This window comes from Alexandromys fortis, unplaced genomic scaffold (assembly GCF_014885135.2).
Source record: "Alexandromys fortis isolate MF-2015 unplaced genomic scaffold, M_Fortis_MF-2015_v1.1 scaffold_125, whole genome shotgun sequence".
Taxonomy (NCBI): Eukaryota; Metazoa; Chordata; class Mammalia; order Rodentia; family Cricetidae; genus Alexandromys; species Alexandromys fortis.
The window spans coordinates 775,461-801,837 of record NW_026068026.1 but is presented as its reverse complement, the minus strand read 5'-3'; the positions used below and the strand labels follow the sequence as shown (position 1 = coordinate 801,837).

The following is a 26,377-nucleotide window of genomic DNA, read 5'->3' as shown; positions in this document are numbered from 1 at the left end:
TTCCCAGCACCCATATTAGGCAGCTGACAACCACTGTGACTCTTTCTCACCTACCTTTGTGGGCACCCAAGTGCATGCAAATAAATAAACATAAAATAAACCTTATACAAGAAAAAACAATGAGGGGGCTGGAGAGATGGCTCAGTGGTTAAGAGCATTGCCTGCTCTTCCAAAGGTCCTGAGTTCAATTCCCAGCAACCACATGTTGGCTCACAACCATCTGAAATGCGATCTGATGCCCTCTTCTGGCCTGCAAGCAGACACACAGACAGAATATTGTACACATAATAAATAAATAAAATATAAAAAAAAAAGAAAAAACAATGAGATTCAAAAGGGATTAAGGGGGGCAGTGAGACGGCTCAGTGGGCAAAGGCGCGTGCTGCCAAGCCTGACCACCTGAGCAGCTGCAGAACCAACATAATGGAAGGACAGAACTGAGTCCTGCCAAGCACCCATACACACACACACACACACACACACACACACCAGTAAGTATATCGTGATAATAATGCAATAAAAAAAATCTTTAAAAGAGAAGGAATAAGAAGATATCTCTTATCTTTGTTTTGAGAGTTCCTTTAAAGACTCTAGAGTCTTTGATGTGATATTCTGGATTAACAATCTGCGGTTTCTGATCAGCTGGGGCTGTGATTATCAAGAGACCAGAACACGGGTATGAAAGCTTTGCTTTACATGGACAATCGATGCTGGCTGGCAAGGACTGAGAACTGAGCATCACTGAAGGAAAATCTTCTGGGAAGGATTTCCTAGCGGTCACCAGGTCAGGCAGTGAGAACTGGATCCCCAGCACTTGCATAAAGAGATGGTCACCCCGAAAAGTACAGACCCCTAAGGCATGGTGACAAATTCGGCGAGCGGAGACGCCCTTCAGACTCACCTTGGTGTAGGTGGACAGCTGATCCTGCAGGCTCTGACAGTGAGACAGGGTCCCCAGGGCGACTTGCTGGACTAACTGCTGAAACTTTAAATTTCTAGAGACAAAATCCGTCTCACAGTTTACCTGTGGGAACAACGATACAGCTGCACAAGCTGCTTATGAACAGTCCCCAAACGCCCTTGAGGTTGGAGGCTAAGCTGAGATGTTGACAGAACAAGCTGCAGACCCCAGAGAAACAAACAGCCCCGGTTTTAAAGCTGCAGCTCCACAGTTCTGGTGAGGCAGGAACCAGGAAGTGACTGTTGCCATGGCAGGGAGTCGGCAACAACCTGCACACCCAGGAGGACCCCAGAACATCCTGAAGGACTCCCGAGTTCACCACACACCACAGTCACCTTGTCCATTAACCCTGTCCAACTCCAAGCCTTTTCTGTTTTGTGAAAGGGTCTCAGGCTGGCGGTGAAGAGGGTGAGTAGCCGTGGATGACCCTGAACTGATCTTCCTGCCTCTGCCTCTAAGTGCTAGAATTACACCCAGGAGCCACCATGCCCACTCTCGTTTCTCTCATTCCTTTATTGGAGCCTTCTCTGCACCTGCTGTCAGTCGTGACCTGCCACGCACCCCCCACACACACACTCACCCCCCCTCACCCCCCCACCCCTCCTCACCCCGTGTCTGCGCTCTGCACTGGCACCCAGTTCACGCGCTTCGGGCAAGGGGGCTGGAGGTTAAAATACACAGACACACACAGAGAGACTGCGACATGGGTCATCCTTGAATTCCCCAAGAATGCCCCCTTTATTGTGTTCAGGGGCAGGTTATATAGAGATAGCCACACCCCAGCCAAACCCACCAGAAACCACTCTCCGGCCATCAGGAACTCCTGAAGGTCTCGTGCTCAGAGCAGCTGTAGGCACTCAGATCAGGGGATTACAAGAAATTCGGGATCTGGAGTTTAACTGCTCCCAACAATGACCCTCCAGCCTCCTCTAAATCGCTACTTATCAGTCCTCAATATATAGAGTAACATGTTAATATAAGTACTAACTTTAAAAATCTATTTTACTTTTTTTTTTTTTCAGGGGTAAAGGGGTCCGGATTTCACTTTCGCCTAGCTGCCCTCAAACCCACAGTAATCCTCCTGCCTCAGTCTCCCAAGTGTTGAGATCACAGGAAAACTTACCTGTTCCAGGTCACAATGCTGCACTGGATCCACACTGAGGAGAACTGATCTAGGTTGCTAGGCCGTTTCCCATCAAGACGCCTGCATTTCCACACTAAACCCAGGCCCTGAGAACCGAACTCCAACCACCACTGCGGTTCTCAACAGATCCCGTAAGCATGCGAAGGCCCTACTACGGGCCTTGTACTCCAAGACAAGCTGTTTCTAGTACACGGACTCCCCAGTGACTCACCTCTACCAGCACGGCTGTGTTTCCCTCCTGCAGCAGTCCAATCAAGCCTTCTTTGGCCTTCCTCCCAGAGAGCTTGGCTGCTTTGCTCCAGCCTTCCTTTTGGGCCTGCTTGTGCAGCCAGGCCTCTGCCTACAAATGGAAAAGAGGAAAATTCGAAAAAATGGTGCTTTAAAGTATATCCAAACCAGCCCGGCGGTGGTGGCGCACGCCTTTAATCCCAGCACTTGGGAGACGGAGGCAGGCAGATCCCTGTGAGTTCGAGGTCAGCCTGGTCGACAAAGTGAGTTCCAGGACGGCCAAGGCTACAAATAGAAATCCGTCTTGAAAAACAAAACCAACCGATCTTTCTGCACTCCTACATTCTGTAACAGAAACTAGTGCCTCCTAAGTGCTCTACACGAGCACCGTAGGTAGCCGGTGGTTTAATCTTCACAACCCCAACTACGGGTTAGTGTCTTCGTTACACAGACAACGCTGACATAGCTCTAAAGGATTAATTGTAACGTACAAAACTACGGTACATGAGGGCCTCTGGCGTCTAACTTCGAAATTTACACAAACACTGATCACCAAGCAGTAGCAAATCCCACAGCCCTCGAACATGAGATCAACTCTGGGAATCTGGGTCAATTGAAGACGAAATCGTTTAAGCCAAACTCTTTGCTTTGGCTCTGTCGTTAAGGACGCAGGGCCGTAGGTCACATCTATGATCCCCAGAACAGCCCCGGAAGAAAAGTATGAAGTCGAGCTGCAGCACCAGGTCGGGCAGCGCCTCCTCCCACCTGTTTGAGGTCACCGCCACAAGTCTCCAGAGCTTTCTTGCAGTTGACGAAGGAGTAGCCTGTTTTCCGCCGCAGCTTCATAAGGAGCTCCTTGCTGGAGGCAGATGCCAACGAGGGGCCCGCGTGAAACGTGTGCCATGGCTGGGACGACTGAAGCAGGACGGACCTCGCCTGGAGGGAGGAAGGAGAAAGGGATGAGCGGTCGGGAGTGCCCGGGGCTGGACAGAGGCGAGGGGGCACATCCGCAGGGCGAGCCCTTGTGGGCACTGCGGGGTGGACGGCGCGGAGCCCGGATCGGGGAACAGGAAAGGCACGCTCACGGCACCCGGGAGCGCAGGTTAGCCCCTGGCCACGAGCCCTCACCGAGCGGCCGGTGCACGCGACCGGGAAGAAGCGCAGCAGCGACATCCTTTTTAGCAGCCGGACACGCCCGCGCGCCGGCGCACAGGTGAGACGCCCGGCCTACGGCGCGGCGTGAGGGCCAAAACTCCTCCCGGAACGTGTCGAGCGAGGATGCTGCCACCTGCAGACCGGAGGAATATAATCGCCTCTTCGACTTGACTTTTTAAACTGTATCAGAAAAGACTTAGACCTCAGTGGGTAAAGCAGAAAAGCGACACGGTAACATTGTTACAAAATAACAACACAAGACATGTAGGCAATAGTTTATGTTTCTTTATTTCCAATTTTCATTTCCAGTATTCATTTATGACCCAGGATAAAGGGGAAGCAGGTAGGTGGGCTCAGGAAACTATCCAAAGTCACCTGGAGAGGTGGCATGGAGTTCTTTCAACAAACCGAATATATAATTACTGAATCAGCAAAATATCTGCGGAACACCAGTGTGCCCGGGGCTCTTGTCAGTTTCAGGGGATTAGTGATGAATAAATCACAGACAGCCCTGTGCTCCAAGGTATCTATCAATTGGTGAGGAAAAAGAATCAGATATGGCAAGATAAGGTCCCTAAACAGATAAAGATCTCCCAAGAAGAAAGTCACAGCCAAACAGAAGGACCAGCAAAAGGAGGGTGCTTTTGTTTTATTTTTCCAGAAGCAAAGAGTGAATTTTAACAGGAAGCAGTGGCCCTTCCTGTAAGAAGAGCGGAGAAGTAAGGAAATGCAGCCACAGAGCTAGGGAACAAAGAGTAGGACTTTAGCAATTTGGCTAAAAGTGCAATACAAAGGGGTAGGAAATGAAATACAAAGCAGTTTGTGAGAGCTCAAGTGTAGCCTGGGTACCAGGCAGAGGCATTTGTTCCTGCAGTAGAAGCTAAATCCAGCAGATTTGGGAAGGCTGCAAGAATCTGAAGAGTACTTTGGAGGTTAAGAGGGAGGCAGTAGACACACCAGAGATAGCTGTGTGCCTAAACAGTAAGCAAAGAGGCCCATCCAGACCGCTTCAGAGGGCAGAGACAAGACACGAAGGGAAGACAAATTAGGAAGGAAAAGCTGGAGATCAGAAGAACTCAATCCAGGTTGGACACGAAGTGATAATCTGTGGTCAGGCCTTGAACTCTGCAAAGGATGAAGAAGTATAACCCAAGGGACAGCTCTGCAGCTTGTCCTATCCAGGCTCAGGTCTTAGAGTTGTATTATAGCAGGCAAGAAGCAGGTGTTCTGAGGTGTCTTGGTACCAGCTCCCCCTCAATATCTACATTTTGGGGGTGCAGAAGAGATGATTAATGCTCATTTTTTTCCCTTAAAGAATGTCAAAGAATTTTTTTTTGGTTTTTGTTTATTTGTTTGTTTTTGTTTTTTGAGGCAGGATCTCGCTATATAGTTCTAGCTGGCCTCGAACTCTGTAGACCTGGTGGGCCTCAGGCTCACAGAGGTCCACCTGCTTCTGCCTCTGGAGCGCTGGAGGGTTAAAGGCATATGCTGCCACCCCAAGCTAAGAATGTGCTTTTTTAAAAAGTCCTTTCTGAAGCTGGGCGGTGGTGGCACACACCTTTAATCTCAGCACTCAGGAGGCAGAGGCAGGTGAACCTCTGTGTTCGAGGCCAGCCTGGTCCATAGAGTTCCAGGACAACCAGGGCTACACAAGAAACCCTGTCTCAGAAAAACAAGCAAAAAAGTCCATTCTGTTTAAAGAAGCGATCAGTGGCAGTCTCTCCGCAGCCATGATTCATACCTAGTTTGCCTCCCTTACCCCCCCCATATCCTGCACACCATCTCTTCCTCCTCCGCTGAAGGCCCCTCTTTGTGCTTTAAACTCAATGCTTCTAGGGCTCTGCTATTTTAACAAGCTGTCCTTCTCCTGCAACTCCCCAAGAATACCTCGGGGAGCAAACTGGAAGAGGTAAGAAAGAAGACAGGCAATCCATCCTTCTCTTTGATCCAGATGTTTATGGCTCCGGAGATATGCCATCCTCTGCTGAGGCAGGGACTGGGCTCAGCAGCAGGGGTGAGGGCCAGCAGGTCTCACTTCCCTGGGCCTGGCCCTATAGATGTTGATATTGACATCCTCATCCCGTTGGGCCAGCTCCAGCTGGAAGTGCTGGGGCAGGAAGTGCCGAAAGAAGCTCTCAGTCCCATGCTCCTCTCTCATCTTGCAGGCCAGGTAGATGGTGCCCTGGGGCCCACACAGATGTTGGAGGGTCCCCACCAGCAGTGGGAAGGTAGGTTCCAGATACACGATATCTGCCCCCAGCACCAAGTCATAGTTTCCAGGAAAGCCATGCTGGTCAATTCCCCAGGACAAGGCACAGACCTTCACCCGGCCTCCAGATGGTACATTAGCACGGACATTATACTGGATCTGCTGTAAGGCCAATGGTAGATCAGTGATGGTAACATCTCCCCCTGAGGGAGAGCAAGGAGGAGAAATCCAAGTCAGAGGGACCGTGAAAGGGCTCATGACTCCTGCCGGGAGGTCCAGAGACCTCAAGGCCTCATGCCTTGAAAAGCCCGAAGTCCATACTTTTGGCTTTTAGCTGCCCTAACCCCAGCCTCACCCATGCCAGTCTCGTTACTCTACATTCTACAACATCAACATTCTCTCCGAGCTAATCTTCAACCTCTCTGCCCAACACACAACAACCAGATGTCAGCAAAAGCCTGGGCAGGACCAAGCTGGCGACGAGCTGGGCGCCCCCACCCACCTACCCACCCAAACTCAGAAGACGTGACCTCAGCTGAGCCTCAGAGGACAAGCACAAGTTGGTCAGATGAAGCTTTCCAAGCACGAAATAGAGCACAAGGGCCTGGAAGGCAAAGGGCACGGCATAGTTAAGGAAGGCTACAGTCTAGAAGAGCAGTTCTCAACCCCCAAATGGCCATGGGAAAACACAGATTCATATGATTCATAACAGCAGTAAAATTACAGGCATGAAGTAACAACAAAAATAGTTTTATGGCTGGGGGTCACCACAGCATGAGGAACAGAATTAAAGGGTTAAAGCATTAGGAAGACTGAGAACCACTGCTCTAAAATGCCAAGACCCTACCCAAGGCCGATGGCATGCTAAGGGAGAGCCAGGCTTGAGAGTGTGTTCACATACTGAGCAAGCACTCAGCTGCTATACTCCCGGTCCAAGAAACAGGTTTGAAGAGCAGAATCTGGTGTAAAGATGATCAGATCAGTATTACAGAATACTTTACTCACACAACAAACGGGGACTGAGTTCTTGCTAAATGCTAGGGATTCAACGGGAAGCAAAACCAAACTACAGCCTTCCTAAAGTTTCCCTCTGGACATGGAAACACTCACACACAAATCACAAAAGTAACTACTTAATCAGAAGCAGGATTAACAGTATAGAAAGCAGAAGCAATAAGATCTCATTCATCCATCCTCATCAAGGGTCCTCTGTGCCAGGTGTCTGGAATACAGCAGTGAACAAGACAGATAAGAATCCACCCCTCATGCCGGGCAGTGGTGGCGCACACCTTTAATCCCAGCACTCGGGAGGCAGAGGCAGGCGGATCTCTGTGAGTTCGAGGCCAGCCTGGTCTACAGAGCACGTTCCAGGACAGCTAGGGCTACACAGAGAAACCCTGTCTCTAAAAACCAAAATAATAATAATAATAATAATAATAATCATCCACCCCCATGGAGTTTATAAAATAGTGTAGGCGTGACAAAACCTGCCTGTGATTTTAGCACTAGGGAAGCAGAATCGGGACAATTATCACTTAGAGACCAACTACACAGCAAGACCCGGACTCAGTAAATTAGAGGAGGGCTGGAGCGAAAAACACTAATAATAATAGTAATAATAATGTTTCAAAATAAATTAGTTTTAAAAAGGGAGCAGGATATTCGACAAAAGGGGGGAACCTTCTTCAGCTAATGGCTTTTGAGAGGCTGGACCAGTTGGGCGTGGCCTTGGCTATCAAAAAGGTGTTTGTTCTCCTCTCTCACCTGGATGCTGGATTTAGTTCCTGTTCCCTGTGGGAGCAGAGGATTGTGATCTGTGAGTCCCCGCTTAAATAAAAATCCCTTATTATACCCAAAAAAAAATAAAAAGGGAGCAGGCTGGGGTTGTAGCTCAGTTGGTAGAATACATAAGGCCCTTGGTTTTATTCCACCAAATAAATTAATTAATTTTTAGACCAAAAAGTGATAGTACATGCCTGTAATCCCAACACTAGAGAGGAATAGGCAGCCAAATCAGAAGTTCAAGGTCATCCTTGGTTACCTACTTTGAGGTCAGCCTAGACTCCACGAGACTCTGTTTCAAAAATAGGGGGATGGGGCAACAAGGTAATTCAGTGGATAAAGACGCTTGCCACCAAGCCTTACAATCTCAGTTTGAGTTTTGAGCCCCATATGGTGGAGAGAACTCCCACAAACGTTCCTTTGACCTCCACACGCGTGCCATGACAAGTACGCTCCCCTCAATAAACAAATGTAACTTTTTCAATTAAACAAAGAACAGTGGTGCCAGACAGTGGTGGGCACAGGCCTTTAATCCCAGCACCTGGGAGGCAGAGACAGGCTGATCTGAGTTCGAGGCCAGCCTGGTCTACAGAGTGGGTTCCAGGAAAGCCAGGGATACACAGAGAAACCCTGTCTCAAAAACAATAACAACAACAACAACAACAAGAAGCAGTGTCAAGAAGAGAAGATATGACTAAAAGAAATGAAATATCCAAGCCTAGTGGTACCCACCTGTCTGTAATTGTAGTACTTGGGAGGCTGAGGCAGGAGGACTGTTAGTCTCAGACCATGTGGGGCTGCATGGCAAGATACAATGTCAACAAACCAAAACTAAACAGGGCCTGGTGGCTCACACCTATAATCCCAGCACTTGGGAAACAGAGGCCAGAAGATGAGCAGTTTAAGGCCAACCAGGGTTATCTAAAAGAACAACGCCAAAAAGAAGTAAGACACACAATACATCAAATACATGGTACAGTGAGGCACCAAGCAGGGAAGCGGTATGACTCCTTTGAGGACAGACAGCTTGGGAAATCCTCCCTAAGCATTCTTGGGAAAGACCCAAAGAGAAGCAGGGATGGAGCAAACCACGTGGCTCCCCCTGGCTAAAGTCTACCGTTTAAACACCTGATCAGCAAGCACACACAGAGAGCTTGAGGCAGGACCGTGCCTGGCAGGTGTGAAGATGGAGCAGCAGGGACAAACAGCAGCAAAAGCAGAGGGAGTGGGGACAGGAGGGCCAACTCCTGTGATGAGAGAAGATGGGGCGATTTTAAGTGGAAGGACTTTCTACACTGACTCAGGGTTTATTAGGTGTACTTTGATTGTTGTGATTTAAAAAAAAAAAAAAACCCACAAGCGGGCTGGAGAGATGGCTCAGCAGTTAAGAGCACGTGTTTGTGTTGCTCTTGCAGAGGACCCCGGCTTGACTCCCATCATGTGACCCACATGGTGGCTCACGACCATCTGCAACCCCAGTTCCAGGTGATCTGGTGCTTCCTTCGGACATCTTCAGGTACCAGGATTGCATGTGGTACACACATGCAGGCAGAACACACACAAATAAATAAATAAATCTTTAAAACACACACACACACACACAAGCAAAAGACTGCAGCAGAGCAAGAACAGAAGTAGGGGAATTTAGTTAGGAGGCAACTGCAAAGGTACCTGTCATGGGGCGAGATGATCTTGGTTGGAAATCAGGTAAGTGACAAAGACAAAGAAGCAGTCAGATTCTGAATATACTCTGAAGGTGCTGCCAGTGTCAACAAGCTGATATTCTCTCCTCTGTCTGTCTGTCTGTCTCTCTCTCTCTCTCTCTCTCTCTCCCTTCTCTCTCCTCTCTCTCTCTCTCTCTCTCTCTCTCTCTCTCTCTCTCTCTCTCTCTCTTTCCTCTCTCAGAGATTTTTATTAAGGATTTTTATTTTGATTAAAGATTCTTTTTTTGAATCAAGACAGGATTTCTCTGTAGCTCTGGAGCCTGTCCTGGCACTAGCTCTGTAGACCAGGCTGGCCTCGAACTCACAGAGATCGGCCTGCCTCTGCCTCCCGAGTGCTGGGATTAAAGGTGTGCGCTACCACTGACTGGGGATGTTTTTTGAACATTTGGCCTAATTCAGATCAAATTGTCCGTGATGTAAATGAAGAGGGCTTCAGGAGAGGAGGCAGACTTGGAAATGGGAGCGCGATTTCATTTGTGAGCAAAGTCTGAAATGTCTATCAAACAATCCCGGGAAGATACCAAGTAGGCAATGGGTTATGTAAACAAGTCTGGATATAGAAATGAGAGAATCCTGGTCCTCACCATAAAAAGGATACTCAAAGCCACAAAATCATGTGACTTCTCAGGAGGGAGCATAGCCAGAAAAAAATAAAGGGTCAAAAGGGCTACTCCTGAGCTCTGGGGCGCTCAAAGTCTCTGTTGTAAGGATGGAAAGGAATTAATATAAAAAGGATGGGAAAGTATGCCAGCAGTGTAGGTGGAAGCCAGAAGTGCACTGGCCCAGAAAGCAAAGGACGTTTCAAGGAGAGAAGAGTATCACGTCAGTGCTGAAACAACTGGAGTGCGCTAGAGACTGGTCCTGAGCTCAAAACACAACCCCAGCTAGAGACCCGGAGGGAGTGCCTAACTGGGGTGGATTGAGGAAAGGACAGGAGAGGACTACAGTGAAGTGAACATTTGGATGTAGGGGATGTAGGATCGTCCGCTGACCTCCCCACAATAGAAATTCAGCATAACTATGTACATATATATCAATCATATACAAATGTATATACACAGCCAGTATGTAGATACTACTCTGTGTGTAAAGGATAGATAGATAGATAGATAGATAGATAGATAGATAGATAGATAGATAGATAGATAGAGTCACAGATAAGGGTGGTAATTGCAGAAGAGGCATCTACAGTTTGAAGAATAAGAAGATTAGGAAATAAATGTCTAAGAGCGTGGAAGAATAAACAGGCAAAGGAAATCTGACAAGCTAGCTGGGTAGCACAAGGACCCACCTGAGCTCAGTGAAAACCAGCTTAAAGTGTGTCTATGAGCACAGCTGTGTGAGTACTAAGAGATCCAAGCCAGCATGGGCTGGGGGTGGTGGGGAGGAAGGAAGGGCTCTCTGAGCCTAGCAAGGAAGAATACATTTGCATTAGCCAAGCAGTAAAACTGTTTCAAGCAGAAAGTGCAGCCCCCACAAAGTCCCAAAGGAAGGAGACATCAAAGCAGGTTTGTGGAACCGAGAGAAAGGTAGTAGATACAGGCCAGGGAGCAGAACAGAGGGAGGCAGGACATTGGTAGCCAGGTCAAAGGGGTCACTTTTACACGGAAAGAAATAAGGATCGGTAGACGACTTGGACAGCGGTGTACGGTGTGGTGGGGTGTGGGGATGATACCTGCATTTTGAAAAAGCTATTCTGATTGTAGGGTGGTGTGAGTAAGCCAGGATGTAGGTGGGGGCCAGGACTCAAAGCAAGAAGACCAACCAGTTTAACTCCTTATTATAGTCTGAGCAGATAATGATGGTGGCTCAGGCTGCGGAACCAGGAGGGGAGTCGAGAAAACACAAGAAAATCCAAGAGATTTTTAGGAGTTAAAGTCCACAGGACATGAAGGGTATGGGGGGAAAAAGCAGGGACATGACAAAGGTGATGTTAAGGCTCCATACTGGGTGGGTGGGTGGTGGCTTCGTAATGGGAGAGCCTGAGGGAGAAACAGGTTTGGTGGGGGAAGATCACAGGGTCAGTTTGGGGGTGGTAACCCTTCCCATCATGAAGACACTTAGGAAAATTGGGGCAAGAAGTGGTGGTGGACAACCCAAACATGGTGGGACAAGGGACAGACAGTTGTGGGTGTGTTAAGGATACAGGACTGGCTGATTTCTGGGACACAAAGCGAGAGAATAGATCACACCCAGATTTCAGACTTGGCAAACTAAACAGGGCACAAAAAGGCCCCAGCTGGCCTGACAGTGGGTGCTCTCTCCCCCTCTCTCTCTCTCTCATGCACGTGCACACACACACACACACACACACACATACACACACATTTTCCCTTTCTTCCTTCCCTCCCTTCCTACCTGAGACAGTCTTATGCTACAGCCCAGGTTGGCCCTTGACCTTATACCAATCTTCCTACCTCTGCCTCCTGAGTGTTGGGATTACAGGCATGAACCCCTAGATTTAGCTTCTCTCCTCCTAATATAACTTTCTAACTCTCATCCACCCACCCTCCACAACCCCTCAGCTGTCAGGTTCCCCTCGATGGACCCTTCGGTGGTCAAGGTAGCTCTGACAAGAGCCCCACCACCGAGTATGTGCCTTAGCTTCTTCTCACATTGCCCCTCCCTAGACCACGAGTTCTTGGAGAGAGGAAATCCTTGTTATCCATGTCAGGACCCCCAGCACGACTCTTGGCACACAGAGGACTTAGAATACATGTTGACTGAATGAACAGAAGAATGAATGTCTGTGTCTGCAAAGCCTTCCCTCAACGTGACCCAGTTATGTCCTCTATGACAAGGACATCTTGTTTGCATGACTTAGATCACAGGTAAGGAACTTTTTTAGTTTCTGACTCTTTATTAATTACCCCCTACATCTAAAATGAATATCTATAACCAGGACACCACATACATCTAAATGAATATATATATTATATATATGTATATATAAAACCATTACACCCTAGCCCTCCAAAATTCACACCCTTATTTCTTCTAGCAATAAAAACCTAAAGCTGTATTTGGTATGGTGGTATGCACCTGTAATTCCAGCACTTGGAAAATTGAGGCATGAGGACCATTTTAGGCCAGCCTGGGCTTACTGAGACTTTTCTCGACTAGACCACACCCCATCCCAGATCAGAGAGAGAGAGAGAGAGAGAGAGAGAGAGAGAGAGAGAGAGAGAGGTCTACAAGAGCTAGTTCCAGGACAGGCTCCAAAACCAAAGAGAAACCCTGTCTCGAAAAAAACAAAAAACAAAAAACAAAAAAAAAAAAAAACCCTCAAAAGACTCTAACATAACTAAGCTATAAAGCTTTGATGAGGTTGAACGCCCCAGGTCTCTTCTCCCTCCCGAATACCCACCCACACATGCATTTTAACGCAAGAGCATCTCTAGCATTTCTTGGTTTGTTTTGCCCACCCTTGTACCAACTAGCCTGGGTGTTCTGAACTCCGATCAGCGCTATCTGCCTCACAGTAAAGTAGGGGTTTGTTAAAACTAAAGAACTGAGTTGAGTTCAAAAGTCCTGCCCACCCCAAGGAATCCACGTATTAACTTCCCACACTCGGCTGCCCCTCCTCCCGCGGTGCCAGCTCACGCACCCTGCAGCGCAGCCAAGATTCCCACGATGCCCGTCCCAGCGCCCAGTTCGATCACTTTCTTGCCTCGAAAATCCACATTCTGACTCTCGAAATAGTTACACAGGCTCAGAGCCTACGAGGGGTTGGAAAGAAAGAAAGAGGGACATTGTCACGACCGTGGTTCCATATGGGAGAGGCGGGGTCCGGGAACTGGATTTCTCAGGGACCCTCACTGAGGGCAGCCCCTTCCTCACCGCATCCCACACGCGTGCCGCCACCCCAAGGCGCGACCCAAAGTTCTGCGTGATGCTCAGCTCGTGCCCACAGAAGCAGAACCGGCTGCTCTCCGAGTAAGAGTCGGTGAAGAGCCGGACCTCCCGTGGGAACACGGATTCGGGCTCGGGTTCAGGATCCGGGTGGGAGCTGGCCATCAGGCAGAGAGAGCACAGGAGCACGTCGGCCGGCGCTCGGATCCCACTCGGTGGCTGGGTTGAGGCTGGGGACTGCCAGCCATCTGGGCTGCTCCCAGGCACCGGGCCCCGCCTCCCCAGTTCGCCCTCCTCCCTCCAGCTGGACTTCCCGGAGATGGATGGGGACGACGACGACCCCTCGAGCTCGGATCCCTGGCGCACACAGACCAGGACCCATGCAGCACCACACAGGTCGGACCCAGCTGACTTGGTTTGAGACCACGAGTAGGGAAAAGAAATAATGTTTGATGCGACCGTCAGAGGCGGGATCCTCATAGCCCGCTCACCTGCGGGGCGCACAGGTGCATGGAGGCATCTGGAAGCCCAGACTAGGCAGAAGCAAGCCAACAGAAAAGGCGGGGTGCCTGGAGCTGGCCATCCCGCGAGCTCAGTCAGTCCAGCAGTCCGCTTGCCCTCCCCTGCTCGCCCCTTCAGGGTCCTCCCCTCAAGTCCAGCAGAATTCGCCCTTGGTTCTTTAAGGGGCGGGGTCTACTGGCAGCCCGCGGTTGCGTCATCAACCTGCGCCCGAAGCCACGGCTCTCCACGTGGATTCTGTGGCATCATGGCGGGAACGGAGGCCCCCCAGCCGCAGAAGCGCTATTACCGGCAGCGCGCCCACTCCAACCCCATGGCGGACCACACGCTGCGCTAGTGAGCGAGCCGGGCGGGATCCGGGAGGGAGGCAGGGCTCCTCAAGCAGCCTGGGATCTGAGAAGGACCCAGGAGAGTTATCCGGGTGACACGTCAGCTGGGGACAGGTTAGGGAGACGAGCAGAAGGTGGAGTTGACCGGCTGGCGGCTGGGAGGGGCCTTGGTGTTGTAGACCAGGTCTGGGTGGACTTGCCAACCAGATCTGGGAAGAGAAGAACACTATTGCTGAAACTAAAGAAGCGAAGCAAGTTGATTTTTCGAGGCAGGGTTACTCTGGGCAGCCTTGGCTGTCCTGGAACTTGCTCTGTAGCCCAAGCTGGCCTCGAACTCACGGAGAGCCACCTCCCTCAGCCTCCTGAGTGCTGACATTAAAGGCGTGCCCCACCATACCGGGCTCCGATTTGCTTTTATTTTTTTATTTTATTTTAGCTTTTTAGTTTATAAAAAGATAAACATATACACACTCCTGGCCACTCCTTGATTCATCCTCTGCACAGAAAACACATACATAAATAGATTAGTGTCCCAGTACCTCAGGTAGTCAGTGTCTGGGAGAAAGAACTTTCGTTCCAGAAAGGAGAGCTTCCTGGCATGTTACTACCCAGAACATGAAAGGCTGTGATCCACACCCTAGGAGCCAGGGGACTTTCTGTCATGCCCTCTAGATACCACATGGCCCACGACTGTGGATTTTTTTGAGAAATCTACCATCCCCCTCCCACCCCTACACAAACAGGTCACAATGGCGTGCCCTACAGTCTCATGTGTCTGTCTTCTTTCCAATAGCCCTGTGAAGCCAGAAGAGATGGACTGGTCTGAGCTTTACCCAGAGTTCTTTGCTCCGCTTATTCAAAATAAGAGCCATGATGATGCAAAGGATGAGAAAGAGAAGCAAGCTCGGGCCCAAGTGGAGTTTGCAGACATAGGGTGTGGCTACGGTGGTTTGTTAGGTAAGGTAAGGCCGGCTCCCTGGGACAAGGAGAGGCCTGGGATCTGCAACCTCAGCAGGTCAGGCACAGGGTTAGTTGACCTTTCCTCCTGTGACCAGACGCAGTGACATCAGGTGGCGAGCCTCCACCTTTCTTCTACCCTGGGTCTGTGGCCTTTGCCCTGGAGAAGGGAGGGGGCTGCCTGAAATGTATCTTAGGACTGGGCCGTTCTGTCTGGCTCCAGTCCCTACACAAGCCATGTCACCTGCCCTGTGCTGGGTCAGTGAGCCGGTCAGCACAAGCGTCAGAGATCAGCTACCGCGGGCACTGATCCTGAACTGTCTTTCTTGGGGATTCCACCAGCTTCTCCCTTCTACCCGCTTTCTTGCCAGAACACATTCTGCCCCACTCTCTTAGGATTTGGGGTTCCTGTTGTGTTGTTTTGGCTTTCGAGAGCATGCATGCCAAACTCCTCGCCTGTGTCTCACCCTTCCCCTATAGAGAGAGAACATGGTCGAGACTGGAAATGTTGCCTCATGTCTGAGCTCTCCCCTGTTCTATGATCGTGAGCGTTTCTGACCCTCAGTTTCCCACCTTCACAGTCTACCACAGAGCGTGAAAAGGATCAAATGAGACTTTGTCATGAAAACACTCAAGCAGGTTCGCCACCCTTTGGGGTAGCATATCAGATATTTACATTACAGCTCATAACAGTAGCGAAACTACGATTATGAGTAGCAGTGAAGTAATTGTGTGGTTGGGTCAGCACAGCATGAGGAGCTAAAGTTCCTGCGCAGCATCGGGAAGCTGAAACGCTGCTCTGAAACAAAGGCAGCTGTGCTGTAGTCTATATGACAGATCTGTTTGTTGGTTTTTATTTCATTTTTTGAGACAGGATCTTGCCATGTAGCCCTGTCTGGTCTGGAACTTGCTATCTGGAGCAAGCTGGCTTTGAACTCACAGAGATCCCGCCTGCCTCTGTCCCCCTTCCCCTATTTCCAATGCTTAGGATTAAACACATGAGCCACCACACTGCTCCTGTGACTTGTGACAGTTTTATGTCTTTTCTGTCTCCTGCAGAAAACTGCAGGTGTGGGTATCTGCCCCGCTCATGGCTTAGATATCTACACACAGAAACTTTCTCTCCTGTGTTAAAACCTCTTGGTTCTTCCTCGAACTATGACGCTGATGATCCCTTTGCCGTTTCTGTCCCCAGTGGCACTGTCACCACTCTTCCCAGATACCCTGATTCTGGGTCTGGAGATCCGGGTAAAGGTGTCCGACTATGTACAAGACAGGATTCGGGCCCTCCGTGCCGCTCCTGGAGGTGGATTCCAGAACATTGCCTGCCTTCGCAGTAACGCCATGAAACACCTGCCTAACTTCTTCCGCAAGGGCCAGGTGCAGCCTGGGGAGCAGCCCGGGTGGGGTGGGCTGGGCTGGTCGGCCGGTGGAGCAGGAAGCCAGGCACTCACAAGCCTTCCTGTTGGTGCACATCTGTCCCACAGCTGACGAAGATGTTCTTCCTCTTTCCCGACCCACATTTTAAGCGAACGAAGCATAAGTGGCGAATCATCAGTGCCACGCTCCTGGCGGAATATGCCTACGTGCTGAGCATCGGGGTGAGCGGGAAGGTGTCGGTGGCCTGCCCGGGGCTCTCCACCAAGAATTAACTGGGGGGACATTTAGGCAGTTATACTGTCATGCCTGTCTCATTGCTCAGTTGCGTTCAGCCCATATCTAGATGATGTTGTCTCTCCAGGGCCTGGTGTACACCATCACCGATGTGCTGGAACTCCACCAGTGGATGTGCACCCATTTTGAAGAGCACCCACTGTTCGAGCGCGTGCCTCTGGAAGAGCTAGTAAGATGCCTGAGGGAATTGCAAGAACACAGCCCTATTCAAAGTGGTTCTCTAGTTCTTGAACTTAGTGTAGGGCCAGGAATGGGAGTCTAGTCAGCGAGGGCAGTTTGAAAGGTGGATAGGGACATGCTGGACCCTCTTTCTGCAGAGTGAAGATCCCATTGTGGAACATCTAGGCACTTCAACCGAGGAAGGAAAGAAAGTTCTACGCAATGGAGGAAAGAATTTCCCGGCCATCTTCCGAAGGATACAGGATCCCGTCCTCCAGACGGTGACCCCCAATCCCACCCTGCCAGACCACTGACTTCTAACCCTGCCTGAGCTGGACTCATCTAGTAACTAGAAGAAAGATCAATTCTGCACCCCAGGCCTGCTCAGACTGCTGGGACACAGCCATGATCTTTCCGAGAAGCTGGGTGTGGCCTGTGTTCTCACCCATCACTGACTCTGTGTTCCTGCCCCTCCGCTGTCAGAAGAAAGCAGAAGAAGCTGACCGAGAAGGTCAAAGGACCTTGGACCAGAGGGTGTATTTGGAGGGGTGTGGGGTTTTGTTCTCCTCAGCTGGAGTGAAGAGGGCAGTGCCCTGCTGTCTAAGCTGTGTGTTTGGCTCAGGTTGCTCACCCCCCGTTGTGTTTACTCTGCAGTCCTGGGGATAGTGTGTGTGCTGGCGTGCCCATGCTGCTGTTTCCCAGGAATGCTGGGGTGTGTATCACGTGCCTCCTCCCGTCTCCTGGCCGTCGGTGCTGCCGTCTCTCATACTGGAGGGCGAGAGGGATACCACGGTGACCTTTGATTCCAGACTTTCCCAGCTAACTGACTGGCATACTACCTGATGGGCTGAGGGAGGGAAGGCGGAGGAAGAAAGACCGAGGAGTAGGGAGCTAAACTGGAATATTATTTTTTAAAATGTATGTGTGTATTTGCCTGCATGTAGGTATGTGCCCTACACTCATGCCTGGGCCCTTGGGGGCCAGAAAAGGGAGTTGGTTCCCCTGGAACTGGAGCTACAGACAGTTGTGAGAGACTGATGTGGGTGCTGGGAACCAAGTCCTGTTTGTAAGAGCAGCCAGTGCTCTTAACTGCTGAACCATCTCTCCAGCCCCTGAATGGGAGGATTCTGTGGCTCAAAGTAGTATGTGGCTGCTGACCACAAAGATGCCCAAAATATGTTGAGTGACCTTAGCCTTCATGCTCTCCAAAGACAGAATCTCCAAACTTACATACTTTCCAAAAACAAAACTCCTTTGATTTATTATCCAAGACAAGATTTCTCTTTGTAGCCCTGGCTGTCCTGGAACTCACTGTATAGACCAGGCTGGCCTCGAACTCACAGAGATCCGCCTGCCTCTGCTTCCCGAGTGCTGGGATAAAGGTGTACACCACTGCCTGGAGTGTATTATTATTTACATTTTTGTGTGTGTGGAGGTGAGGGTGTGCACAGGCCCATGTATGATGGTAGAAGACAACCCAATGGCCTCAGTTCTCGTTTTTCACTCTGGGTCCCTGGAATCAAACTCAGATCATCAGGCTTGGTGTCAAGTTCACTTACTTGCTGGCCCTCGGACACTCTCTTCATTTCTCTTCCTCAAACCCTAATCATCATGTCTGGAAGGAAGGGACTTGTTGAGCTAAGACACTCCCTCTCCCAAGAAACAAAGATGGAGTCTGGAGAGATGACTCAGTGGATAAGAGCTCTCAGTCTTCTTTCAGAGGACCCCAAGATGGGTGGCTCTCAACAGCTTGTAACTCCTGTTCCAGGAGACCCGATGTCCTCTCCTGGATTCTGGGCATGCATATACATGCACATGCATGCACACACGTGTGCACAAACCAACATGCATCTGCTTGGTTTAAAATCTTAAGAAAAGGGATCAGAGCTATGGCTCAGTGGTTAAGAGCACTTGGTGCTCTTGTAGAAAGCCTGAGTTCAGTTCCCGGCACTCAACAGGTGGCTCAGCCATCCTTAAAGTTCAGGGGATCTAAGTCCTGACTTCCACTGTCACCAGACACATGTTACACATGGATTAAGGCAAATCATACACATAAAAAACACTAAAATACGAAAAAAGGGGGGGAACCATTTTAACCCATTGACCTACATGTGGTGTTGTCTGTGTTAGACATAGGAGGAGGAGAGTTGTGGCTAGGCTATCGCAGGTAAATCCCTGCAGCAGAGAAGGAGCGAACCTAGAATACGGGGGCTGAAACTGCCTTTACCTTGTTTCCATTCAGGGTGATAGAGAGGAGACTTGGCTCCCCGGGGAAGTGGTGGGACTATGAGGGGCTGGTTTCCGAAATCCATGCTCAGTAACCTTTCCCGGGAAGAGAACTGCCGCTGGACCAAAGCATACAAGAGGAGCACTGAGGGAGCCCTGACGGCAATCATTACCAAAGGAGACCCAACTGAGCAAGGGAGCCAGCCCCGCCTACGGCTCCTGGGTGCTGTGCTCTCTGCAAAAGGGATTGGCTGAAGGGCTGGACAGGAGCGTCTTCACCCCCAGGGCCAAGGGTTATAAAGGGGTTCAGGCAAGTGCAAAAGATGCTCTGGAGAAGTGGCGAACTCCCTGCACATAAAACATGACCCAGGCTGTCAGCCTCGCCTCCAGAGTGCTCCATCGAGTGCACCTGCCTCCACAGCTGGATGCTGCACTGGCCTCCAGAAGCTCTGACTTAGCTTTCCAGAGCTTGTCTGACATCCCTGGGCCCTCTATGCCAAGATTCCTGGCAGAACTTTTCTGCAAAGGGGGGCTGTCCAGACTACATGAACTGCAGGTAAGAGGGACAGTCCCTGCCACTGGTGGGACTGAACTGGGAGAACTGGCTTTAATGGCAGAAAGGACCACAGTGAAGAACACAAGAAGGAGGGCCAGTGAGAATGGGTACCTGTGGGTAATGAACCAGAGTCTACAAGTACATCTGGCAAAGGGGTTGCTATCACTTTACGATAGGAGACCCTGCAGATTCAGGACAAGAGTACGGGAAGGGTGAGAGCATTGTGCTAACCTGATGTGGCTTAAAGCTGCACGTTCCTTTTCTTTTCCTGGAGGTTCGTCTTGAGGTGCAATCTAGCAGAGGAGCCTTGAAGAAACTGCTCCCCCTAGGCTAAAGCCAGATACCTAAAAAGAAGCCCTAAACGTCTGCTTTATGCAAAGTTCCTCTATTTTGTCATTCCCGCCCAAACTTTCGTGGGATGGAAGAAAAAGTTTGCAGCATCTGGGCCGGCACTGGAAAAGCTCCCCTTAACCTAGCCACCGCCCTTGGCCTTGGCACAAGCTAAACTAAGAGTCACCTTCCCAAGTGTTCAAACGTCCTCTGCACGGGTTCTCAGGTTCAGGGAACTGCGCGCTACGGGCCAATATGGTCCGGTAGCTTCGGGACACTTCGCACTGTATATGTGGCCTCCCCTGCACTTGTGGAGCAGCTGCTGCGACAAGAGAGCTCCTGTCCAGAGCGCTGCAGCTTCTCATCTTGGGCAGAGCACCGTCGCCGCTACCAACGGGCTTGCGGATTGCTAACAGCGTGAGTGATCCCTTGACCTCCCAATCCTCCATCCCTGCCCTTCTCCTGTATCCAGCCAAGTTGGGCTTGGAGAGAAGTCGGCAGTTTCCACCAACCTTCTGGCATCTCCGAGTTCTCCAATCTGTACCATCCAAACTCAGGCAGAGCCAAGTCCTTGCCTGTCCCCGCCCCACTTTGAGGCCAGGATCCTAAGAATCCGTGGTACTAGCCTCTGTACGGAATGTAAGCCTCTGTGACTCAGCTTACCCTAGAACCCACTCCCATCCCTGGGCAGGAAACGAGTAAAGAAGGGAGATGAAAGATGGGCTAGGTTAGGGGCAGGTTCCTACACTCTACACTCGGAGGAAACAGGCACGATACTTCTGGTCACCCTAGCCTTCTCCACACACGCTCACCTCCCTGATGCGCGCTCTCTGCACCCGGGCAGGGATGGTGAAGAATGGCAGAGGCTCCGAAGTCTCCTGGCCCCGCTACTCCTCCGGCCTCAAGCAGCGGCTGGCTATGCAGGAACTCTCGACAAAGTGGTCCGTGACCTTGTGCGACGACTAAGGCGCCAGCGGGGACGTGGCTCTGGGTTACCCAACCTCGTTCAGGATGTGGCGGGAGAGTTTTACAAATTTGGCCTAGAAGGTGAATCCTAAAATAGCAGTTAGGGACAAGTGTCGGTGGCTCTGGGACCTAGACGCCTGGTGTCTGACTGCGCCCCCTTCCGGCCGGTCAGGCATAGGTGTGGTGCTGCTGGGTTCGCGCCTGGGCTGCCTGGAGGCTGAAGTCCCTCCGGACACAGAGACCTTCATCCATGCGGTGGGCTCGGTGTTTGTGTCCACACTCATGACCATGGCAATGCCCAACTGGATGCACCGCCTTGTACCCGGACCCTGGGCCCGCCTATGCCGAGACTGGGACCAAATGTTCGCCTTTGGTAAGGCACAGAAGTGTGTGTTGGCTGGGGGCGGGGTGGGGGAGGTGAGACGTGTTAGAGTATCTAAAGCTGTACCGGCATCATGAGGCATCAATCTGCCTTTCTCAGCCCAGAAGCACGTGGAGCAGCGAGAAGGCGAAACAACCGTGCGAAAACAGGGAAAACTTGGGGAGAACGTGCCGTCTGGGCATCACTTAACCAACTTCCTTTTTCGGGAAAAGTTGTCTGTCCAGTCCATCGTGGGGAACGTGACAGAGCTACTACTGGCTGGAGTGGACACGGTGAGGATTCTCTATAGTCCCATTTCCAGAGCGCAGTTTCCCCTGGCTCCAGGGCCACTCACTATTCAGGGCATCCACTTTGATCATGTATACAGGCTTGGCCTTAGGAACTGTTTGGTTCCAGACCACGCCCTCCCTTTGCTACCCACTTCACCAGAATTCCCATGTCTAACAGCAGATGGTCTGACCTGTTCCTCCAGGTATCCAATACGCTCTCCTGGACGCTCTATGAGCTATCCCGGCACCCTGAAGTCCAGTCCGCACTTTACCGTGAGATCAAAGCTGCTGTGGACCCTGGCTCCCGTGCCCAGCCCCAAGCTCTGTCCCAGCTACGCCTGTTGAAGGCGGTGATCAAGGAAGTGTTAAGGTGAGGAGGGAGAAAAGTAGGAACTAGAGAGAATGCTGGAGGAGAAAATGCCAAGGAAGCGGACAGTGGATGGAAGCTGAGAGGGAGAACAGGGAAAACTGGCTCTCTACTCCCGAGGAGGAGGAGGAGCTGGGTCCCCAGCCGCACCTTGTTGAATCCATCTTTTGTTTTGTGACCTAGATTGTACCCTGTGGTACCTGGGAATTCCCGTGTCCCAGACAGAGATATCTGTGTGGGTGATTATATTATCCCCCAAAATGTGAGTAGATCCTTCTGCTAAGTCATTCCTTACCCCCCGTGGGCCCAAGCTATCCTCAAACACTCCCCCAAACCTTCCAGACCCCCCACCTTTATCATACCTTTTTCTAAGATATAACGGAGCAATGGAGAAAGTTCCTCACCATCAACCAGGGCCTGCTTTTACACTAGTCCATGAATCTTCTTCAGAGTCCCCCATCCTGCACTCTCAGGCTCAAACTATTAGCTTTGGGGGGAGGGGAGAGGATCTTGCTGTGTACCTCAGTTGGCCTTGAACTCACCATCCTCCTGCTTGTTTCCTGAGGGCTAGAACTGCCAGTGTGGACTCACAAATCGGCTACTGAACTGACAAGTTTGCATTTTACCCCCTTCAGACGCTGGTCTCTCTGTGTCACTATGCCACTTCAAGGGACCCTGCCCAGTTTCCAGAGCCAAATTCTTTTAATCCAGCTCGCTGGCTGGGGGGTAGCCCAGCCCCCCACCCATTTGCATCTCTTCCTTTTGGCTTTGGCAAACGCAGCTGCATTGGGAGGCGCCTGGCGGAGCTTGAACTACAAATGGCTTTGGTCCAGGTAAGTGATGTAGAACTTATACAAGCCCCTGACTGGGTGTTCTTGTCCTCTGACAAGCACAGTGAAACATGTAAGACTCAGCCAATTCCCATTATAGGTCTGGAGTATAAGCAAAGATATCTGGACTCTCATTTTCCCTTCCATAACTCCTGCCCTCATTGACCAAGAAATCCCTTCCTGGCCACAGATGCCATCCAAATGGTGGCCATTCTGATGCTAAAAATGTTCTTTGCCAATCAAAGGCTCACTCATAGTGATAACCTTCTTCTTCCCTTTTTAGATCTTGACCCATTTTGAGGTGCTGCCTGAGCCGGGTGCCCTCCCAGTCAGACCCATGACCCGGACTGTCCTGGTACCCGAGAGGAGCATCAACCTGCAGTTTGTAGACAGACAGCCCCACGGAAGGAAGCTGGAGTCATCTGCTCTCTGTTAGGCACAGGAGGCACACCTTTCCTTGAGGCCTGTCTGTCTGGACAAACTTCAGAAAGTAGGATGTGACCTACGTGTAAAGCGTGTGCGTGGCCTGACTCGGCTGGCTCTCACAGAACCGCAACCCTTTCTCTCGCTCGGTACTTCTCCTGGTCACTCCTCAAGGACCAAAGCCATCAGATTTTAACACATCCTTAAAGAGTCAACTCGGATGATAGTTAATAGCCCTGGGTGGCTTGGGGAGGGATTCAACCCGTTCCTCCCGTGCTTACAGCGTTCGCTGGCATGCTGTCTAAGCATTTACCATGGCATGAGCTAAGTGATTGTGTACCTGGTGTACACCTGGTGGGTCCCTGTCTAAGCACGTGAGCTCTTTGAGAAGAGTGATGAAGTCTTATTGGTTTATTAGACTACTTTTTTCTTTTTTGAGTCAGACACTTGTGTGATTCATGCTGTCTTTGAACTCACAACCCTCTTTATCTCACCTTTCCAAGGATTGGGATACTTACAGTTTTAGCAGTCTTTAAACCTCCTGTCAGGGTCCATCTCATCTCTGGCTACGTCACACCATGTACATCCTCAGATCGAATCTGGGCCTTGCGGCAGAAGGGATGAACACTCACCAGGCTCTGCCTGCCCCTTTTCTCTAGGAAAGGGAGTCTGTCCCAGCCTCATTTACGGTATTTTAAAGCTCCGCCTTGGCTCTTCGGCCACTCTGAAGTGGTCTGCTCCACGTCTTACTTCACGTCTTTTGGCTTGTCCCTATCCCCCAGCCTGTCTTCTTTTTTATATTGAAAATAATTTATATTACCAAGCGTTAAAATAAAATGTTTACTCCTTGGTTTGGGATCTACTTTTCTCCCACTCCTGGCAAGATCTGACCCCCGTCTCCCACCTTGGCTTCTCAGGCTCTGGGAGTAACTCCCTTAACGATGGGGCAGTCTGGACAATCGGTCTGGAAGAGTGTGTTGTGACAAAACCAGACGAGTTTCTATCTGAGTGGGAACAGCCAAGCCTAGTCGGGCTTCCCAGAGGTGAACAATAGGCACAGAAGCCCATGTACAGTGGGTCTGGGTGCCAATGGATCCGCCGAGATGGCTCAGAGGCAGCTCCACTCTTGGTGACAAAGGAGCTTTCAGAGCCTGGACCACCAGAATCGAAGGCCATCCTAGACTGACCACTCTGCCCTTCCTCAAAGGAAGAGGGATACGGGCGGGGAAATGGAGTCAATCAGGCAAGATGAAAGCAGAATGGAGGTGGGCAGGAACCCTGGAGCCCCGAGGCAGGAGAAGGGCCAGGCCAAGAGAATCTCTGTTTGCCTAAGTCAGCACTCTCTGGCCGCCCTCATAGGCCGCACACAGTTTTCCCCATATGATGTATCCACAATCACTCATCCTCCATTCACGTGATCTCTCAGCACTCTGTACCGCTCCCTCTGTAGCCCAGACTACCCTCCCCATGTCAGGACTTGCCTCTTTCTCCTTCCTTCCCTCCCACTCCAATTAACTGGGTGTAGCTTCTGCTTCACACTTCCTCTGGCCCATCAGACATGGCCCCCTAGCCACAGAAGCTGTCAGCCGGTGAACTTCCCATGGAGAGCCATTCAGATATGACCGAGAGAAGCAGGGCATGCCTGGAAGCCTTGCACAGAGACCAAGGCTTTTGGACATGCCTCACACCTCCTCTCGTCTCTTCTATACATTCAGTATCTGCTTCTACTCACCCCATTACCAAGTTCAAAATACCTGAGGTTTAGTAGATCTGAGCTGGAGGGGAGAGTACAGCCTAAGCTATGAGGCCTGTCTCCCAGAACTCAGTAAAGGGTCTACCTGCCAGTGCCACCCAGTGACTATACAGATATGCAGAATGCCACTCTGAAGAGACAGCAGTGGCTATGATCCCTTTCCTGGACAAGGGTCTGTAAATTCGGAAACAGGCAACAGATTCTATAGATAGCTGCACTGTCCCATCCCAAGACTTCCATTGGTGCTGGAGGGGAAAGTGGGCTTTGGGGACTCAGACTGCACATGGATACATGTGTGAGTGTGTGTGTGTGTGTGTGTTCTTAAGTATGCCCTAGCTTCCATGAAGGGCCACCATGAACATCCTTGGCTCGGCCCAGAAGTCCCATGCTTGTCTTATCTGAGTTCCTTTGCAGAATAATCACTGATTTTCTGTTCCCCATCCGATCGCCACTAGCTCTTCCATTAACATCGATAAAGTCCGAGCCCTCTGTCTTCTGGTGGGAGGAAATGGAGGAGTGTGTCTCTGGTAAACATTTCCTATTAGAGAGCTGGAGAGATCTGCATTGGTCCCCTCTTCACCCCATCCTCTCAGGAAACTTGGAAGTCAATCAGACCTCCAGCGCAGCTTTGGTTCCTACACCCACAAGCCAAACTGATGCCAGCACCACGGACAGCAGCCAAAGGTCACCTCACTCCCCACCCTGCTTCTGGAGAGGTGTAAACAAGGTTGTTCCCTGTGCTCCAGGGAAGGTGGGCTGTTAAAGACAAACATTTCTTTTCCAAGCTTTCCCAAGAGGAGGCAGAGCAGAACCTTCTATTAGAGGACCAATAATAAAAAATGCCTCTGGAGCTGACTTTAGCAATGTATGAAGGAATTTTTTAATTGCTCATGAATGGTTCACTGAAAAAACACCATCATTCATATAATACCCAGCCACCGGCTTCAGGAGAAAGGGACCAAGCTGAGCCACATAATTTTTTGGTGGTACGGGAGTTAAACCCAGGCCCTCATGCACACCAGCAAGCACTCCTACCATGGACCCGCACCCCCAGCCCTTGGACCCATATTTCCCAAACCGTTTCTCTAATAAACAACAGCTCTCCTATGCTTCTACCTTCCAGTGATAGCAGTAGCTGGGCACCTGGATCAAACCTGTGACCCTGAGCTGCCACAATTTCAACTGGGATTAAAGACCTAACCTTGAGGGAAGAGGCTCCTTCCCTGTCACTCCGAATGAGTCCATGTTCATCGCACACCATGTCTGGGGGGACGCAGTCCCTGGAAAGGACTGAATACAGGTGTTCTCAGAAAGGCTGAGTAGCTCCAGCGTTGCCCCAAGTCCAGTGTTTGGGGAGTCAAAGTGTTCTCATTCCTACAATAACCACTGTCCTGCAGTCGCCATAACTCTGTCACTCGGAATACTAAAGTTCCATGCCCTTCAGACAATATGCCACCTACTGCCTGAAATCAGTGGACGGCAACGAGTCCAGAACCCTTTTCCACCACTACCAATTTTCTTTGTACTGGCATTTAACCCATCCCTCATTTAGCCTCATTCCAAGTCTATGAGGTAGACGGGG

At 50.6% G+C, this 26,377-nt stretch overlaps 4 protein-coding genes across 5 annotated transcripts in view; 2 read left to right on the top strand and 2 right to left on the bottom strand.

Moving 5' to 3' along the window:
• Nucleotides 1-3,597, bottom strand: part of Tsfm (Ts translation elongation factor, mitochondrial) — an 8,212-nt gene extending 4,615 nt beyond the window's left edge. The window contains exons 1-4 of the mRNA XM_050163887.1: nt 3,462-3,597; nt 3,099-3,269; nt 2,317-2,445; nt 902-1,024 (exon numbers count right to left, since the gene is read on the bottom strand). Coding sequence (XP_050019844.1) covers nt 902-1,024; nt 2,317-2,445; nt 3,099-3,269; nt 3,462-3,506 — 468 coding nt within the window. The 5' untranslated portion in view covers nt 3,507-3,597. The remainder of the gene's footprint in view (nt 1-901; nt 1,025-2,316; nt 2,446-3,098; nt 3,270-3,461) is intronic.
• A 1,330-nt stretch (nt 3,598-4,927) lies between these two features.
• Eef1akmt3 (EEF1A lysine methyltransferase 3) lies at nt 4,928-13,220 on the bottom strand. Its single transcript, XM_050163890.1, has 3 exons — nt 13,044-13,220; nt 12,811-12,922; nt 4,928-5,900 (listed from the first exon to the last, which is right to left on the bottom strand). Exons 1-3 carry the CDS (start codon nt 13,218-13,220, stop codon nt 5,491-5,493), a joined length of 699 nt encoding a protein of 232 aa, XP_050019847.1. The 3' UTR covers nt 4,928-5,490.
• A 105-nt stretch (nt 13,221-13,325) lies between these two features.
• Nucleotides 13,326-17,614, top strand: Mettl1 (methyltransferase 1, tRNA methylguanosine). Of its 2 annotated transcripts, none has more exons than XM_050163889.1 (6): nt 13,326-13,451; nt 14,697-14,860; nt 16,056-16,240; nt 16,348-16,461; nt 16,602-16,703; nt 16,852-17,614. In XM_050163889.1, the coding sequence occupies exons 1-6, from the start codon at nt 13,375-13,377 to the stop codon at nt 17,005-17,007; spliced, it is 798 nt and encodes a 265-aa protein (XP_050019846.1). In that variant the 5' UTR covers nt 13,326-13,374; the 3' UTR covers nt 17,008-17,614. The 2 variants fall into 2 exon arrangements, with proteins under 2 accessions (XP_050019846.1, XP_050019845.1); XM_050163888.1 differs by lacking the exon at nt 13,326-13,451 and adding an exon at nt 13,771-13,910.
• A 1,654-nt stretch (nt 17,615-19,268) lies between these two features.
• Nucleotides 19,269-23,880, top strand: Cyp27b1 (cytochrome P450 family 27 subfamily B member 1). Its single transcript, XM_050163891.1, has 9 exons — nt 19,269-19,475; nt 20,032-20,222; nt 20,650-20,852; nt 20,944-21,144; nt 21,253-21,425; nt 21,626-21,792; nt 21,973-22,051; nt 22,425-22,622; nt 22,903-23,880. The coding sequence occupies exons 1-9, from the start codon at nt 19,281-19,283 to the stop codon at nt 23,053-23,055; spliced, it is 1,560 nt and encodes a 519-aa protein (XP_050019848.1). The 5' UTR covers nt 19,269-19,280; the 3' UTR covers nt 23,056-23,880.
• Nucleotides 23,881-26,377: the final 2,497 nt, after the last annotated feature.